The sequence below is a fragment of the Furipterus horrens genome, unplaced genomic scaffold, assembly GCF_987537825.1.
Source record: "Furipterus horrens unplaced genomic scaffold, mFurHor1.1.pri manual_scaffold_4, whole genome shotgun sequence".
Taxonomy (NCBI): Eukaryota; Metazoa; Chordata; class Mammalia; order Chiroptera; family Furipteridae; genus Furipterus; species Furipterus horrens.
Genome location: NW_028327174.1, coordinates 156273581 through 156293355, shown reverse-complemented (window position 1 = coordinate 156293355; position 19775 = coordinate 156273581). Strand labels below are relative to the sequence as shown.

The window sequence follows — 19775 nt, the reverse complement described above, 5'->3', positions numbered from 1 at the left end:
GTTCATAACCTGACGTAAGGGTGGAGAATTTATAAAAGCACTTTCTTATGTTTAAAAGTTTTTTTGTGAGAGAGAGATATATATATCTCACAAACTAGAGATTGGCAGTTTGGCATGTGAATAGCTGAATTAACACAGCACAAACCCATAGGATAATCATTACAATTTCCATTTAATTTGCATAATTAAATCTTGCTTGAGTCAAATGGTAATATAAAAAAATATCTAAGGTGTATACAGGAAGTTCACTTCATAATATCATTCTTATTCTTTGTTTTCCTGAGTTTCAAATTTTTTAGTTCTCATTTCTAATCACTCAAAATGAATTCTTCCCATATGTTCTGCATTTAAGAAAAGTCAGTAGACATATAACTGGGGTGACTGATACAGGAAACAAGCAGGTCACTTAGGACTTCCACTCAAATTCCACATTTGAGGGTAACCAGCCTCTTTCTGCAGAGAATTACTTTCCTCCCTGGCAAAATGTCTCTGGGAAAGGGTTGTTTTAGATGACTCCCAACTGACATTTCTTTCCTGGGTTTCTTATAGGTACCCAGAAAGCCATCCTCCTTTGATCTATTTTGACACAAGTGCACGCACTTCCCAAATCAACTCTCCCCTCTGATGCCAGAGGCTGCATCAGGAATGAGTCAAATTTCAGTCCTCCAAGTTCCCCAACTTCAAGCAAACACCAAGCAAGCTCCCTGTCTAGTATCCCTGAGGCCTTGCTCAAAGGCTTGAATGAACAGGACATACTTACCACCCCTACTCCTTGGGGATGACAGGGATAGGACTTAGCATGCACACTATCTCCAAATGACTCCAAATTCCAAATACTCACAGCCAGGTCTCTATCTATCTATCTAATCTATCTATCTATCTATCTATTTATTTATAATCTTCAAGGTGGATAAGAGATCAAGATGCTAAAAATCAGTAATTGCCTAAATGCTTTGCAAGTTCTACATGAGTGTTTTAGCAATTCACTTAGTAACAAAGAAGTTGGTATTCATTATCTTAGATCTTCCATCATAACTGATTAAAAGTCTTATTTTACCCTGTTAAACAGCATTTCCCTACCAACTGTACCTTTTTGCACCATTGCCAAAAATGTCATTATTGTCAAGTAAACACTGAGACCTTATCTTTAGAAAGTCATTCAAAAGGCTGTTCTTACTTCTTCTCAGTAGTAGTTTTGCCCTTGAAAATGTTGGCTGTTTTCACGACTAGGTGAACTCAGTACTGCCACACGCAGATTACTTAATGGGTTCCACAAAAGCAGAGAGGCCTCCTTCCCAGTACTATTTTGAACAACTGAGACTCATGAGGTACAATCAGAAAAATAATTTCATTGTTTTTCTCCACTGCCTGTTTAAGCTAGCCTTTTGGGGATGGTTTATATCCTGTCCCAAGAAGAAATAAATCTTGGACAAGTGTCATATTTTTTTTCTGATTACTCTCAGATAACAAAAGTCTTGTTACAAAAGCAGTCTCGTTAAGTAATTAATATTAGTAGAGTAATCACTTGAGAACTTTTTAGTTGTCTGAGCAAGGGGAAGGGCAGAGCAAGCGAAGAAACAGAATACCAGCTAAGCCTCCCCCTGCCCACATACTTTCCTCTGCAGACTTCTCCAGCCTGGAGCACACTCTAAATGGAGAAGGGGAAGAAATTTAACTTTAAATGAAATTCACCATTTTAGTGAGCTATTTTAATTATTGAAATGTGACCAACAGACTTTTTATTATCTGAGAGTGATCATAAAAATGAAGGAAACTGTACAAGATTTTATCCAGGGGTAGAGAAAAAACTAATTCCACAAAGTAGGGTAAACTCACAGTGGAAACAAGCAATATAGTGGGTGTGTGTGTGTGACTGCACATTTTGAGTTCCATTTGTTCTTGCTTAAGCAAACTAATTAATATACATGAAAAATTAAATTCTAGTGTCCCTAAAAGTTAAATTAGGGCATGATTATTGATGCAGAAAACAACCTGTGAAGGAGAGATGGGATTGAAATGGTGGACACCTACTTTCATTTCTGTCCCAAATCCCTAGAAATGACAGAAAGATATTTGCTAGAATAAACCCATAGCTGCAGCAGAAAACAAGGAAAGTACACTCAGTGGGCCAAAATTTATACAGAATTTCTGAAACTGGAAAGGTAGATTCAATTGTGCCGATACAGGAAAAGACAATCCAGGGCAGTTCCAGGAGAGAAGGCTGGAACCAATGGCATCAACTCCAGGCTCAGAGATTATGGTGACGGGAAGTGAGGGGGCCCTGACTCAATAGTCTGCCATCCCCAAACATCTTCCTCTCTCCTGACGTAAGTTGTTCTTTTACAGTGGCTTTAAAATTATTCCATTTATAAGAAGTTAATTTCTATGCTTCTTTCAGGTACTTAGATCTGAATACAAGTAGAATCTCTAAGACTACATTGGTTAAAACATCATTCTATTGTGGCAAAAAAAAGAAAAAAGAAATACCTGAACCCATTAAATAAATGATAATTGAATTTCTCAGATCCAGTGTAATTATATCCTTTTATGTTCCTTCCAAGGGTCATTAATTTTTAAATGCCATATTTTCATTCACTGAAACAGCTCATATTTGAGCTTTACTAGGTTATTCTTTATTCATAAAATGAATATTAGCATACCTTTGTACTGTTTGTTTGTTTGCCATTTTCAAGTCCAAAATGGCTGTGATGCTGTTAATACTAATATTAGCCTGATTTGCTAATCAATGTTGTCCTGTTAGTTCCAAAAATGCCTTGGCATTAATTCATTAGCTGTAAGAAAAATCTATTTAATAAAATGACTTGCTTTTCTTTGATCCTTTATGTCTGAAAGGGTCTCACCTTCTGTGACACAGCATCAAATGTGCTCTGTACTTAACTTGTCTGAGTTTGCAGGATTCAACATGCACCACTTCCTTAGAAGCAGTCTTGTGATTATGATTGTGACAGGACCTTTGGTAGTGTTGTGAGGATCCTTGGATGAGAGACTTTACAAATGAAGAAACAATGATAAAAGTACTCATGATCATTTTAGTTTGCATGGGACTCACTCTGTTATAGCTAAACATCACCTGAACAAAATCCAAATAGAATACCAAAACAAAATAGTGTCATTTAAAATTCTACTTCCTGTAATCACTTAGACTAATAAGACAACCAGAGAAGCTCCAGTGGCTGGAATTACTGCTCCCCTGTGAATCTAGACCCCTATGGTCCACTCAGCTTCCTGAAGCCTAAGGGACCATTGCGATAGGAAATCCGTTAAGCCACCATTGAAACCTGAGTGGTATGTTTCCAGATTCTTTCAAGAGATGGTTCTTTTAAGATTCAGCTCAGGAGCTTCACAGGGGCCATCTCCACTAGGAAGCCATGTCTGACCTTCTGCTCATTCCATTTCAGTTCAGGTGCCTTCTCAGCATCCTCATCTGCTCCCTAATCATAGCATCTATCATACACTTTGCCACTGTGGTTGTATCCCAATTTCCCCCATGAGCCTGTGAGTTCCTGAAATATAGGTACCTTATTTTGCATTGTTTTTTAATAGGGTCTCAATACATGTTTATTGAATGTAGTTCTTCCTTCCTTTGTTCTTTCCATTAATCCTTCTTTTGTTTCTTCTTTTTTCCCTCTTTTTCTTCTTTCCTTCCTTCCCTTTCTTCTTTCTTTTTCTTTCTTCCTTCCTTCCTTCCTCCCACTCCCTGCCCTCCCTACTTTCCTTCCTTCCTTCCATGGTACTTTTCAGAGAGCCAAAAGGGCAAAAGCGCCTATATATTTTTCATATAAATCACAATATCACAGTAATATTGTTTGGTTGTCTTTGAGCACTCTCTGGCATTGGTGGATGTTCAAAGCTGACTTTCTTTGGGTGTTCTCGTAGATGTTGAGACCCTTTTGGGGAACATTCAATGATATATTCCATGATGCAGGATGCCACTTGCTGGACTTAAATGTCCTGCTTCAGCCCCTGTGAATCCAGCCAATTCCCCTCTCATCCCTACATGAGGTACACTTAGGCAGGCTCTGAAATAGCTCATGTCATCTTTCTCTTTTGTGTGGCCCACGTCTGACCCCTGAAAGCCACATCTGGCCCTGAGCACTTACTGATCCTAGCCCCACCAATGATAAACATATAGCAAGTTCACACCTTTCTGTTCTGCTGCTTCAAACTGACCCCCAGAGCCTCATATCTGTAACTTCACCAGGCACCTAAGAAGGTATGCAGATGAGATAGCACACCTTTTCTAAAAGCCTGTCTCTACTCTCAACTCCTCTTTTTGTTTCTTGGACTTCAAACCCCTTATATTCTGCATGAGAGTAGTGGTCTAAGGGCACCATCTTCTTTGAGGATCTCATCTAAGTGGCCTAATATTTCACTTTGGTACATGAGACTGTGGTTTTGTTCTTGACCTTTTGGAGTCTCAATCAAAATGTAGACAAAGAGAGTCTCATCTTAAATCTCTTTACAAAAGGGTGATGCTCACATTAGCCCCAGCAGCAGCATTTAAGTACAAGGAAACCTTCAATCAGCTAAACAGAAATGCTGGTACACAAAAGAAGTAACCACTCAGCAGCAATCATGCAAAAAAACAAAAATGCTACTAAGAAGGCATTCAGGAGGAGAAATGGATGGGAATAGGGCTAACTAGCACATGTATAGACATAATTTGGGAAACAGGACAGAGGTTACAGCTAAGACCTAAGAAATCAAAGCCCACGACATATACAGTAAGATGTATACAATACCCAAGCCAGAACAAAAATAAATAAATAAATAGCCAGACTCATTTTCTGCAAGAAGGATGCGGTGTCAGATGTTTAAAAGGCCACTGTGCTAAGAGTGGAACAACTTGGCATTCTACAAGCAAAAGTATTTAAGATATTAGACTTTGGAACTAGTGGAGATAAATGGATTTTAATTTTTAATATACTTTCTAGCTGTTTGACTTTGAATAAGTGATAAAGCTTCACTTGGTCTCGGTGTTCTCATCTATACAATGTGGGTCATGTGTTAGTACCTACCTGGGGAGTTTTCCAAAGGATGAAATGAGAAATGTTCATGTAATCATCTTACTGAAGTGATTTTATTCCACCAGTAGAATGCAATCATGAAGCAACCTGACTTTAATCAAGCTGCTCCTTAAATCCCACATGGACAGCTAGTTCTTATCTTTGACTTGTTGGAAATTTTAAGCCAGTCCCATAGGTTTTTTTTCAACCCCTCAATCTCAAAAAAGATCTCATTTTAGCTATGAAATTTTCCAGTCCATTGAAGAAATCAAAACTTCTACCAGATTAAAGGTTCCCACCTTCCCAGCTCAGCGCTGCTTTAGGCCTGGGAGCCTGCAGTGGGTGGGGCCTTGCTCTACTGCTGTTTCTTTCCAGGCTTTTCTCTTCTACTTCCCCTGACTCACAGATCCCTGCCAGGTCTGGCTGATGGGGAGAGATGAGGTGAAAAGGCACAGTGTAAGTGGTCCTTACTGCCTTGATCTGTGCTGGTGGCCCTGGGCTTGTAGGACATTCAAAATTGACTCTTTTCATGGAGCACTTTGTAATTGTTTCCAGGGACTCTGTGACACAGACCTCCAGCTGCAGCTTGCTGGAAGTAAACAAAGCTTCTCCTCTTCCTCATTGATTGTAATGCCTCTTCCCAAGCCTTATGTATCTGGCGGGTCTCTTGTGCTGGGTCTCTTCACCCTCTGCTCCTACCCTACGCAGCCCTCTCAAGAGTGCTCTGGCAAATTCTCTTCAATGGGTCCATTGGCAGATTCATACAGTCACATATCCTTGACCATCATCCCCACTTAAAAGACTGCTTGCTCCCCACCCCACCATGACCTCCCACACATACCTGCTCTGCCAGACCAGGTAAGACCTCTCACCTTTAGGTTCTCAGTCATACATCATACACCTGGACTCTATGCCCTCTAAATTCCAGCATACACCTATTAATCTCTCTGAGTGGTTTCCTTGAAACACCTCTCAACTGTGGAAGGAGGGACATGAAAACCACAACTAATTAAAGCCTCTTTCAAATCTTCACCTCTGGTCTTCAAGGGCATAATCATTCATACTGGTCTAATCTAGTTTAGAATCTCTTACAGGTCTTGCTTTAGTGGTCCAGTATCTTGCTTTGGGACACAAGGTTCTTGCCAAATAGCAAGCATGTTCTAGTATTTAGGCCTCTATCAAAACTCTATGACAAGAGAAAGAGGGACTCATCCAAACTCCTGCCACATCTGGTTTCCCACATGACACATGAAAGTATGGAACCTCTGTGCCTATAAACCCTCCTTTTTTCACCTGTGACCTTGAGTGAGCCATTTAAAATCAGTGAATTTAGGTTTAGAACTGAGATAATATCTTTCTTGTCAACCTTATAACTTTGTTGAAAATAGCAAAAAACAAGATGAATGAGCAAGTGCTTTATATAAAAAAATCTATAGAAAAAAATGTAACCTACTATTGAGATAGGAAAATAGCAACTTCATCAGAAATAGTGACTCCTTGGTCTATTTTCCTTCGTATCTAATACATACTGCAAACCTGATAGAGGAAGGACAAGTTTTCAATAACCATGAATAAATAAATGTCAAAGAGAAGGTTAATATCTTATTTATGCATTCTATATTAAACCTGAGGCTTGACTATCATAATGCATGGAATATAAGAAATGAATATTGAGGTTTCTATATACCTCACATTTCACTTCATCTCACTTCCTCCAACAACCCAGAGACCAAGAACATTTTCATTTAGAAATCAAAGATAAATATTTTCTAAGGGCCAAAGACTCTTAAGTGCATGCCAGGCAATGACTGCCTTATCCAACTTGTTCTTGTCCTGACTACAGCTCTGTGAGCAAAAAAGCAAGGTTGAACTGGTTTTGGAGTGGGGCAGGGTGGCTATCAATTGAATTGGGTAGTGGACTCAAAAGCTCTTTCCATGTGCGAGCTCATGACCAATGAGACAGCCTGGTCCAAAGGCAAGAGGCTAGGGTGTAAACGGAGGAAACCATCAGAATGCCCCTGAAATTTGAGATGTGAGGCAAAAGGACAACTGAGCAGAGAGAAACAGAGATGCCCAGAGAGACTCTGTGTGTGTTTGCACGTGACAGAGAGAGAGGGAAAGAAAGAGAGACAGTCTTGCTCTCTTGGTTCTTTTAAGTTTCTTGGTTCCATATCCAGGCAGCTGTATCTTTATAATAAATCCCCATCTTTCAGACTATCCTTATTACTCTCTGTTCATTGTAACTATAAGAGGGAGGGAGGAAACAGCATGGGCCCTACAAAGCTATTTTCATCACACTGGAGAATGAAGAATCTTCTAGAAGTGTCTCTCCCTAGGCCTGCCCTATTTCAAATTAACCCAGGCTTTGGGGGCAGAATGTGTACAAACCCAGTCTTCTCAATATATTCACATCTGCCTTTGTCAAATTACCAGTTCTTTGGGCTCCATGACCATGTTATTAAGGCTGAGTAGAGTCTTCAATTAACCCCAAAGCTCAGCATTGTAGGACACAATTTAGGGGTCTTTGCAGAGTTGAGTTCCTGCCTCCTGCTGATTGGGTAGAAACATCAATAACCACTCACAGTAATTCAGTTAGGAATTATGCAATGAATACTGTTTTAGGAACTGGATCATACAAGTATTATAAGGGTATTAGTAGCATGTTTTAATTACTCATAACCCTGCCATCTTAGGACAAGTACAAAGACTTGAAATCAAAGACCTGGGTTCAAACTATCACTCCCCTACTCCATAACTGTGTAACCTTGAGTAACTTGTTTAACCTCTAGGAATTCCTACCCACCTATAAAATAGAGATAATAATATCTTCTTCTTAGGGTTATTATAAAGGTTAAAGCAGACACCTAGCAAGATGCTATAGCTGCAGCAACAGCATTGTAATAACAGTAATAATTTCTTGAGCACTTGCTCTGTGCCAGGCTGAGTTAAGCACTTTACTTGCTTTATCTCATTTTATTTTCCCGATAATCTTATGAAGTATGCACATTTTAAAGGTAAGGTCATTGATGCACACAGTGACTAAGTCATGTGCCTAAGTAACTAACATAGCTAAGAGAGTGGCACTGTCAAAGTGCTCCTCCCTTTATTTTTTCATTTTTTACAAGAGACTTAAAGAAATTAGCAGCAACTACTCACGTGGGACTCATCAGTTCCAAGTCTCCGATATGTTGAATTACACAGTTTTTTTACTTCCTCGGGACCCTCTATATCATAATCTTTGGGATAAGCTTCTCTGTTATGGTGCCTTAAGTAAAAAAATAAGAATGTTAAGAGAGGAAGCTTATTTTTCAAGAATGTCATTTAAATGTTTAAAAATCCAATAAAAATTTACTACATTTGTTACATTATTTTAATTATAAATTTACTGAATTTATGACATATATTTTCTATTGCTTTTTCGGTAATGCTGAGGCTACTTACTAAGAACAACTTGGCACATGAGATAAAACTAATACCATAAAAACAATACTTAGCAAGCACAACAATTATTCAATGACTCCAATGAAGTAAATGTTATTTAATAATGGAGATTATTCAATGAAAGTAAATTCTAAAATAACATGTGGTGATATCTTAGAAAGGCAAATTGCCACTTTAGAATCTTTTTCCACCATGAATTTTAATTATAACTTTTTTTTCAAAATGAGAGAAAGCAGATAGTATTTGTTCATATGAATTTATAACATATGCTCCTGCTTCTAAAGAGGGTCTAAAGGAAACTGGCAATTAAACATAAATTAGAAAAAACAGTTCTTAACACATGTAGATGGAAGAGGAAAAAAGATATTCCAAACATCTTGTCCTAAAGACTGGTTAGAAATAAAAAGAAAGGAGGGATTTGAGGATAGGAAAGGAAAAAAAGAGGTGAAGTGGCCTGCAAGAGAAGTAGCTATATTCATAAAGCTTTCTTGGGTGAGATAAAGGAAACTGAGCCCAAGTAACCTGCAGAAGAGGACTTGCTATTAAGGGATACAGAGCTAGAATTGTGTAAGGGGCACTGCAGTACCCCAAAATGTATGAGTCTGTCTGCCCCTTCTATTGTTCCTTCACTCAGTATGTATTTTTAAGTACCTACTACATGCCAGGCATTTTGCTAGGTCTAGCGGATGCAATGGAAAGCAAGCCTGATGTAGTCCTTGCCTTCAGTAGCTCACAGTGTGGCAAGAACAAGACAATTAAACAAGAAAAATCTACAAGGTGCTGAGTGTGGTCACAGGGCTATGAGGGCAGAACAGCATCCGTTCACCTAGATGAGGCACCCAGCATGCAAGTTCGGAGGCCCTTTAGGGCCTGACCCTCATCTTGGTCCTTGCACTGCATTCAATTTACACCCTCACCTCCCCACCTCAGAGCATTGGGAGCAGAGTTGTGCATAGAACACAACAGTGAGGAAGCCCAGATTGCAGTGGCAGAGCTCCAACTCTCTTGCCTTCTCATATCAGAGCATTAATTTTAAAAACACTAAAAGCATTTTGATATGACAGCAGCATTTTTTGAGACTCTGACAGAAAACTCCCATGTAGGTCCTTAGGGGGTATATTGAACAACATTAAGAACCAGGAGTTGTAGAGAGAATAAGGCCATGGGTTTGAGTCTTTGCTAAGCCAGATTCTAGCTGTGTGACCTTAGGCAAGTTATTTAATCTTTCTGTGTCTTCATTTTCACATATGTAAAATGAGAACAAAAACAATACCAGTACCCTTTTAGATTTTTATGAGAATTAAAATGAAAAGAACAAAGGCTGAAGGTCCTTCAAATACTGTAAAGCTCTATAAACATCTATGTATAATGAATACTAATTGGGCTTCAAAATATCCTGGTGTACCAGAATTGCAACTTAACTTTTCTGTAATTTAACTTAATTTCCATAATTTAACAAAGCTCTCATTTTCCAGGTAGAAAACGTTAATCTCAGTTAGCTCTGGATTCCTTCCAGCTCTAAAGGGTCTGTGTGCTCCCACGATGTTAAGAACCCATCTTTGTTGTCATTGTCTCTCCTTGGCAGCATTGTGGAAACATCCTCACTCCCCTGTGGTTTCTATTATGGATCCATGCAGATCCCTGCTATGCTTCCCTGGTCCTGCCACACAGACGTTTGTATAGATAGACACCCAGACACAAGGGTGCCACCCCTTCCCCTACCCAAAACTTTGTGTCCCTTTCCACCCAGTGTTCCTGGAAACCCAGATGCTGTCCCTGCACTGTTTGCCTGGTCCACCAACCAGACAGCTGTTTCATGTCCCTACCATATTGGACATGGGGAACACATAGGAGACCTACCCTTCCACCATTCCAAAGACATTATCTTAGAAATACAGGGCTAGGCCATGATAAGTTCCACCTGCTCTAGGACTTCCAAAACCTGAATTCAGATTTGGAATCCTGAATAAATTCACACATACTCAACATATTTGGCTTCCTCTACCTTCAGTCCATGAATTCTTCATTTGCTATGGGACAGGGAAGCCCAGCTCTTCATCTAGTCTTCCAAATCCATGTTGATATCCTAATGTACAAGCTTTTGAACCCCAAAACCAAGAATTTGGCTCTGTTGTCTACTGTGCCATTCTTCCCCATGGCAATAAAAGCAGAATATCTCCAAAAAAAAACATAGGAATTAAGGGGAAAGCACCAAATAACACTACAATGTATTATTCCCAGGGCCTGTCTCTTTACTGGGTACCTTGGACACAGTGCCCAGGACCTGTGAAATTTCAAGTATTTTTAAATCAGAAAAAAAGAATATAATCCAGCTGGAATTATATCCATCTTTATACCAAAGCAGTCATAAACAATCATTTTAAACATTTTTTAATGAAGGAAGGGACCCACGAAGGCAAAGATAATTAGTGTTCATGAGAGAAGGCAGCTCTGATTATCCCACCATATATTTTATGTTGCATTATAACTAGATTATTACAAAAGATACAGATATGTTTCTTCTCTTATAGCAATCTCAGATAGAAGCCAAAAACCCAGCATTGAAAAGATAAATCTAAAATGAAAGTGTTTCTTTGGAGGACGGAACTAATGTAATTGGCATTCCCTAATGCCTGTGGTTCCCCATGGATAATGTGCACACAGCCTGCAGACACCAAGAGACAGACAGCTGAAGGTCTTAGACCTCTTTTATTTCTAAGAGGCTGCCAGCCTACCAAAGAGAAATATACATGTTTAAAAATTATAAAATATTATAAAAATAATAAAATGTGATAGAAAAAGTTAAACATTTTATTATATATTAAATGTTTTTTAACTTTTATATTTTCGTCGTCGGCAGCCGTCCGTCTCGAGAGACGATGGTGTAGCTTCTTAAGTGTCTATCTGCACCGCCGAGAATGGCTGTGCAGTCCGACTCAGGAGTGACACGGCATCTGTCTCCTCCCGTGTTGGATCGACATCTTGCGATGACGCTGGAGTGTCCTCTCCAGTGGAGCTGAAGCTACAGAGCCTGGGCAGGGTGATATGGAGGGTCTGCTGTTGCCCATGCAGCAGACCCCCCCTCTCTTCGCAGCTGAAGGGTCCAAGGGAAAGACGGAGTCGATACAGCTTGGGTTCAGGTGCGCCGCAGGAGTTGCCGGTGTTGACTACAACGTCAAACCGCCTTAGGGACTCCGGCTCCGGATTTTCTGTCGGGGTTTACTCCCTTAGCCTTTCCCCAGAAGAGGTATGCCGCAAGGCAGCGGAGGTTTTTTGGAGTCAGAGTTTTCCTTCTCTGATGTACCCTGACTGGAAGTGTCGCTGGTTCGAAGTGGTTTTATATTTTAAATACAGTATATTATATATATATATATAAGAATATAGTAAAAATAATTAGGGTACTATAAAGGAAATGTGAGATTAAGTTAATTCCCTGACTTTGTATTATATCAGGCAAACACTGGCTTGTGTCTCAATTTCCCTGAGATAAACTGAAAATCATACTGAGAAAATAAATTAATCAATACATTGAGAATATCAAGTTAAAAGTGATATAAAAAATGCAAAATATTATGTGTAATAATATTGTGTCTATTTAAAATGTTTTAGTTGGCTATTTTTAAATACTTTGTTAATACTAATTAAGTCTTACAGCATCTTTGTGAGATAAAAATTATCAAGGTATAATAAATATATACTTTATATAGCCTCGTCCTCCTTGCTACCTGCATTTCTTCATGGTCACCATGCAACTTGCTATGACTTATCATTTATTGCAATAAAAATTTTTATGAGGAGGAAATGAATATAATAAAATTTGCAATGTCCCTGGAATAGTAACTTTAAAAGTTTTTGACCACAGCCCCAACCCCCACTACTCCAACCCACCCTGAGACATTTATCAATGTTTGGAGACATTTTTAGTTGTTGCATCTGGGCATGGTGGGTAGTTACTGGCACCTAGTGGTGCTGCTTAACACCCTACAATGCACAGTACAACCCCTACCACAAAGAAATATCTGGCCTAAAATGTCAAAAGTGTTGAAGTTGAGAGAGTTCTAGAGAATAGTTGTGTACCAGACTCAGATCAGTGGTTTCCAAAGCTGAGTGTTTCATGGAGCAGTAAAAATTTTCCTCAAAATTTGTAGAACCAACATAAAATTGCCAACATTTTGTTTTGACAGGGACATTAAAATTAAATAACCATCTATCATATTTAATAAGAAGATATCTAAAAAATCCAAGATGGTAGAGGAGTAAGTGGAAGCTACACTAACCTTCTCCCAGGACCAGTCTGGATTTACAACTTAAGTGTGGAGAAATCATCTGGAATAACCAACGGAACATTAGCTGGAGAGAAGTCTTATAACCATGGAGAGACAGAAAAGGCCGCTTCATCACAACATGACTGGTAGGAAGTGCGGAGATGCGAAAGGGCTGGCTGGGCTCCCACGGGTGGCAGCTGAAGGGACTGAGAAACAGCTCAGCAGCCGGAGTTCCCCCTGAGAAGGGCAGGGTCTAAACCCCCAGCTGAGCTTCCCAGCCTACAGCAACAGAGCAGAAAGTAAAATAGTATCCATCTGAGAAAAGTGAAAAGTCACAGGGTTTCTTGCAAGCTGGAGAGAAACAGCTGGAGAAAAAGAGCTCTTAAGCGGATCATGTAGGAAAATATTTTGGCACCAACTTACCCTGGGCTCAAGCAGAGGAAGGGCAGAGAGGACTAGAGACACTTGGGGAGAATTTGGGGCAGTGGGTTTGAGGGGAGAACTGGGGGAGCAGCCGACTGGGTCCCAGTGCTGACTCATCCCCACACTGCAGGCAGACCATTCCCGGCCAAGTGGTGTCAGCCTGAGGGGAAGCAAAGGCCCTGCCTACAGAAATTAAGCTGCCCCACCCCCGGTCCTTAAGCCTGGTGGCTAATCACAGATTGAATAGATTAACAACTAAAGGAGACAGACAAAGGCAGTAGATCGCTGGAAGTCTCCAACAGGCTGCCTAGGCCCAGACTGGTACAGGATCTGATGCCACCAGGGGCAGACCCAGGAAGTGCAGATCAATCTAAAAAGCAGCAACAAACAAGAAGAGTCACAAAAATGGGGAGACAGAGAAACAACCCCCATCGAAAGAAAAGGACAATTCCCCAGAAAGAGTGCTAAATGAAATACAGGGAAGCAAACTATCAGACATGGAATTCAAAAGATGGATTATAGGGAAGCTCAATGAGATCAGTGAGCTCAAAGACAATGACAAAAAAACTCCAGGGAAACTATAAGGAACTTACTGAGAATTACACCAGCATGAAAAAGGACATAGAAGCTATCAATAAGAGCCAGGAGGAATGAAGAATACAATTTCTGAACTGAAGAAGGAATTAAAAGCAGCCTAGAGGAAGCAGAAGGTCGGATCAGCGAGCTGGAGGACAATGTAGAAAAAAATTCCCAGACTACAACAAAATAAAAAGACTGAAAAAGAATGAAGAGGTTTTAAGACAGCTGCAGGATAACACAAAACATAATAATATCCATATCATAGGAATTCCAGAAGGAGAAGAAAAGGAGCAAGGGATAGAAAACCTGTTTGAAAAACTAATGACAGAAAACTTCCATAACATGATGAGAGAAAAAGTCACACAAGTCCAAGAAGCACAGAGGGACCAATGAAGATGAACCCCAACAGGCCCACTTCAAGACACATCATAATTAAAATGGCAACATTCAAAGACAAAGAGAGAATCCTAAAAGCAGCAAGAGAGAAACAGCTAATAATGTACAAGGGAGCTCCAATAAGGCTATCATCAGATTTTTCAACAGAAACACTACAAGCCAGAAGGGAATGGCAAAAAATATTCCAAGCAATGAAAAACAAAGGCCTACAACCAAGAATACTCTACCCAGCAAGGCTCTCATTCAAACTGGAAGGTGAAATAGAAGTTTCTAAAACAAAAGAAGGCTAAAAGAATACATCTCCAGCAAACCAGCATTGCAAGAGATGCTAAAGGGTCTGCTTTAAGAAAATGAAGAAACAGAGACAGAGAGGAACACAAGTACAAAGAGTGAAAATGACAATGAATAAGTACATATCGATAATAACATTAAACATGAATGGATTAAATGCACCAATCAAAAGACATAGGGTAGCTGAATGGATTGGAAAGCAAGACCCATATATATGCTGTCTACAAGAGATCCACCTTAGAACAAATGAGCTACACAGACTAAAAGTGAAGGGATGGAAAAAAGTGTTTCAAGCAAATGGACATGAAAAAAATCTGGGTAGCAATACTTATATCAGACAAAACAAATTTCACAGCAAAGGCCATAAAAAGAGACAAATAAGGATATTTCATAATACTTCAGGGAAAAATCCGTCAAGAAGATATAACCCTTGTAAACATATATGCATCCAACATAGGAGCACCCAAATATGTAAGGAAAATTTTGAAAGACTTCAGGAAGGATATAGACAGCAATACACTCATAGTAGGGGACTATAACACCCCACTGTCAACAATGGACAGATCTTTGAAGCAAAGAAACACCAAAGATATTGAGGCATTGAATAACACTCTAGATCAAATGGACTTAAGTTGATATATATATAGAACTTTTCACCACAAAGAAGTAAAATATACATTCTTTTCAAGTGCACATGGAACACTTTCTAAGATAGACCACATGGTAGGACACAAAACATGCCTCAACAAATTCAAGAACATTGAAATTATACCAAGCATCTTCTCAGATCACAATGACTTAAAACTGGAAATCAACCTCAAGGAAAAAGAACTCAAAAAACATTTAAACTCATGGAGAATGAATAACATGCTATTAAATAATGAATGTGTTAACAATGACATCAAGGAAGAAATCATAAAGTTTCTGGAAACAAATGATAATGAACACACAACCCCAAACCTATGGGATACAGCGAAAGCAGTCCTGAGAGGAAAGTTCATAGCAATACAGGCCTACCTAAAAAGGATAGAAGAATCTCTAATAAAAAATCTAACCCTACAGCTGCAAGAGCTAGGTGAACAACAACAAAGCCCAGAGCGAGTACAAGGAAGGAAATCATCAAGATCAGAGCAGAATTAAATGAGATAGAGACTAAACAAACAATTCAAAAGATCAACAAAAGTAGGAGCTGGTTCTTTGAAAAGATAAACAAAATCAACATGCCTTTAACCAGGCTCATCAAGAAAAAGACAGAGAGGACCCAAATAAATAAAATCAGAAATGAAAGAGGAGAAACCAAAACCAATATCACAGAAACACAAAGGATTGTAAGAAATTATTACGAACAACTGTATCACAAGAAATTTGACAACCTAGATGAAATGGACAAATTTCTGGAAACATGTAATCTTTCAAAACTGAATCAAGAAGAAGCAGAAAGCCTGAACAGACCAATAACAACTAGTGAAATTGAAGCAGTAATCAAAAAACTCCCAAAACACAAAAGCCCTGGACCGGATGGCTTAACAGGTGAATTTTACAAAACATTTAGGAAAGAACTAACTCCTATCCTTCTCAGACTAGTCCAAAAAATCCAAGAAGAGGGAAGACTCCTAAACTCTTTCTATGAAGCCAGTATTACCCTAATTTCAAAATCAGGTCAAGACACAACAAAGGAAGAAAACTATAGGCCAATATCGCTGATGAACATAGATGCTAAAATCCTCAAGAAAATATTGGCAAACCGGATCCAGCAACACATTAGAAAGATCATATACCATGATCAAGTGGGATTCATCCCAGGGATGCAAAGTTGGTTTAATATTCGCAAATCAATAAATGTAATACACCACATAAACAAAATGAAAAACAAAAATCACATGATCACATCAATAGATGCAGAAAAAGCATTTGATAAAGTACAGCACCCATTTATGATGAAAACACTCGGCAAAATGTGAATAGAGAAAGCATACCTCAATATAATAAAGGCCATATACAAGAAGCCAACATCATACTCAATGGGCAAAAACTGAAAGCATTCCCCCTGAGGTCAGGAACAAGACAAGGATGTCTACTCTCTCCACTCCTATTCAACATAGTCTTAGAAGTTCTAGCCACAGTTCTAGTCTTAGAAGTTCTTTCCTCAGAGAAGAAAGAGAAATAAAAGGCATCCAATTGGGAAAGAGGAAGTAAAACTGTCATTATTCGCAGATGACATGATAGTGTACATAGAAAACCCTATAGACTCCACTAAAAAACTACCTGACATAATAAGTGAACTTGGCAAAATAGCAGAGTACAAAGTCAATATTCAGAAATTGAAGGCATTTCTTTACACCAACAATAAAATATCAGGGATAGAAACTAGGGAAAAAAACCCATTTACTATAGCAACAAGAAAAATAAAGTACCTAGGAATAAACTTAACCAAGGAGGTAACAAAACTGTACTCAGATAACTACATAACACTGAAGAAAGAAATTAAGGAAGATACAAATAAATGGAAGCATATACCAAGTTCATGGATGGAAAGAATGAACAACATTAAAATGTCCATAATACCCAAAGCAATTTACAGATTCAACACAATCCCTATTAAAATACCTATGACATATTTCACAGATCTAGAACAAATAGTTCAAAATTTTATATGGAACCAAAAAAGAGCCCGAATAGCCACAGCAATCTTGAGGAAGAAGAACACAGTAGGAGGAATCACAATACCTGATATCAAACTATACTATAAGGCCACAGTAATCAAAACAGTCTGGTACTGGCATAAGAACAGACATATAGATCAATGGAACAGAATAGAGAGCCCAGAAATAAACCCAGGTCTATATGGTCAACTAATATTTGACAAAGGAGGAAGGAACATCAAATGGAGTGAAAAGAGCCTCTTCAATAAATGGTGTTGGGAGAACTGGACAGGGATATGCAAAAAAATGAAACTAGACCACCAACTTACACCACACACCAGAATAAACTCGAGACAGATCAAAGACTTAAATGTAAGCTGTGGTACCATAAAGTCCTAGAGGAAAACATAGGCAGAAAAATTTCAGATAACCCACGTAGCAACATTTTCACTGATATATCTCCTAAGGCAAGGAAAATAAAGGAAAGAATAAACAAAATGGGACTACATCAAACTGAAGAGTTTCTGTTCAGCAAAAGAAAACATCAGCAAGATGAAAAAGGAAACAACTGTATGGGAAAGTATATTTGCCAATGATACCTCAGACAAGGGGTTGATCTCCAAAATATATAAAGAACTTACACGACTCAACACCAAGAAGACAGACAACCCAATTAAAAAATGGGCAAAGGACCTGAACAAACACTTCTCCAAAGAGGACATACAGAGGGTCCATAGGCATATGAAAGGATGCTTAACATCACTAGCCATCAGAGAGATGCAAATAAAAACCACAATGAGATACCACTTTACATCAGTCAGAATGGCCATCATCAACAAATTAACAAACAACATGTGCTGGCAAGGATGCAGAGAAAAGGGAACCCTGGTGCACTGTTAGTAGGAATGCAGACTGGTACAGCCACTATGGAAAACAGTATGGAATTTCTTCAAAAAACTAAATGGAACTGCCTTTTGAACCAGTGATTCCACTGCTAGGATTGTACCCGAAGAATCCTGAAACCCCAATTCAAAAGAACCTAGGCACCCCTATGTTCATAGCAGCACTGTTTACAATAGCCAAGTGCTGGAAACAGCCTAAGTGCCCATCTGTAGACGAGTGGATAAAAAAACTGTGGTACATTTACACAATGCAGTATTATGGAGCAGAAAGAAAGAAGGAACTTCTACCATTTGCAACAACATGAATGGAACTAGAGAGAATTATGCTTAGCGAAATAAGCCAGGCAATGAAAGAAAAATACCTTATGCTATCACCTATTACAGAAGACTAATGAACAACACAAAAAAACGAGCAAAACTGAACCAGAGGCATGTAAACAAGGAGCAGACTAACAGTGGCAAGGGGGTAGGGGGGAGGGAGAGAAGGGGGTAAAAAGAGGAAGGGTCTAGTCAAAGAACATGTATAAATGACCCATGGACATGGACAGCTGGGTGGAGACTGTGGGAGACAAGGTGGACTGGGTATGGGGAAGCAATAGGGAAAAAAGGGGGACAACTGTAACAGAAATACAAACAAACTAATAAGAAAACCCACATGTAGGACAGTGAACAAAAGAAAATGTAAAGTATGGAAATGCAATTTTAGTGAATATTAGAAGGACAAGGATTTTCCTTCACATTGTATATTTTTCTCCCTACCTGATCTCTCCAGAACTTGGCATTCTGAAGAAGTAAGCAATGACATAGGGTTCTTTGCATACAACTAATAAGACCACTTGTTAATAGAGGTTTTGGTGACCATGACTTTGACTGGAATGTCATACCTAAAGGAGACATGCTTGGGCTCTGGTTGTTACCAAACAGCCCTGAGGAACTGGGATTGACTTCCGAAGGTAATAAAAGCCCACGAGAAAAAGGGCCTGGTACCGTGGTTGGTTGTGCAGTCCACGGCAATTTTTCCAGGAAAGGAACGAAGGTTGCTTCCCTGAAAGATGGCTAGAAGGGACTTTAAAGCACAATTGAAAACTCGAAGGACTTGGATAAGACAGGTGTTTACAGGCAAGGCTGAATGGCAGGTATGTGGCTTAGCTCCTGTGCCCTGAAGGACAGACTGAAAGTCACCCTAAAGGTTCCTTTTGTAAGTTCCAGCAAAGCAGATGTAAAGATCATATGTGATCATTTGCTGCTCTTGTTGTGTTTATGCAAATGAACAGAATAAATTGAAACTGGACTTAATGTAGTCCTTTTAATGACAAGGAGGGTAATCTTAAGAAGAAAAATCACGATTCAGGGAAAACCACATGCTCAGTGGTAGACTATAAAGTAGTGCAGCTAACCGTCTTTAAAGTTTATCTTCATTTAAAGTTTGTTTTCATTTGAAAGTTAAACTAGGTCTGTGACATCATCAAAGATGCTTAATTTACAGGCAAGAAGAATGTCAAATGCCTTACAATTCGATGTCTTTCCAATAAGAGAGTCTTGCAGATATAGAGACTGGTTTGTGGGTTATGTTGCGTAAATTAACATGCATGTTCTTTTTTCATAGAGTATAAGCCTATGATCTCATTACCTGAGTGATTGTACATATAGGCCTCATTTAATCCTGTCTGCATTGCTGCCTCCTGAGACTCATGGTTTGGCTGAAGTAACTGGCTGAGTTGGTGAAACATGGGGTGGTCTGTGGGCTTCACTTTAAAACTGGTTTCTATTTTCTATTAACTAAAGGCTTGGACAGAAAGGGCCCAGAGG

At 39.1% G+C, this 19775-nt stretch overlaps 1 protein-coding gene across 2 annotated transcripts in view; it reads right to left on the bottom strand.

Annotated features, from left to right (window-relative positions):
- Window positions 1-19775, bottom strand: part of CFAP95 (cilia and flagella associated protein 95) — a 96250-nt gene that overhangs the window by 50841 nt on the left and 25634 nt on the right. For both annotated transcript variants that reach the window (XM_090274165.1, XM_090274166.1), the window contains exon 2: window positions 8184-8292. In XM_090274165.1, coding sequence (XP_090130291.1) covers window positions 8184-8292 — 109 coding nt within the window. The remainder of the gene's footprint in view (window positions 1-8183; window positions 8293-19775) is intronic.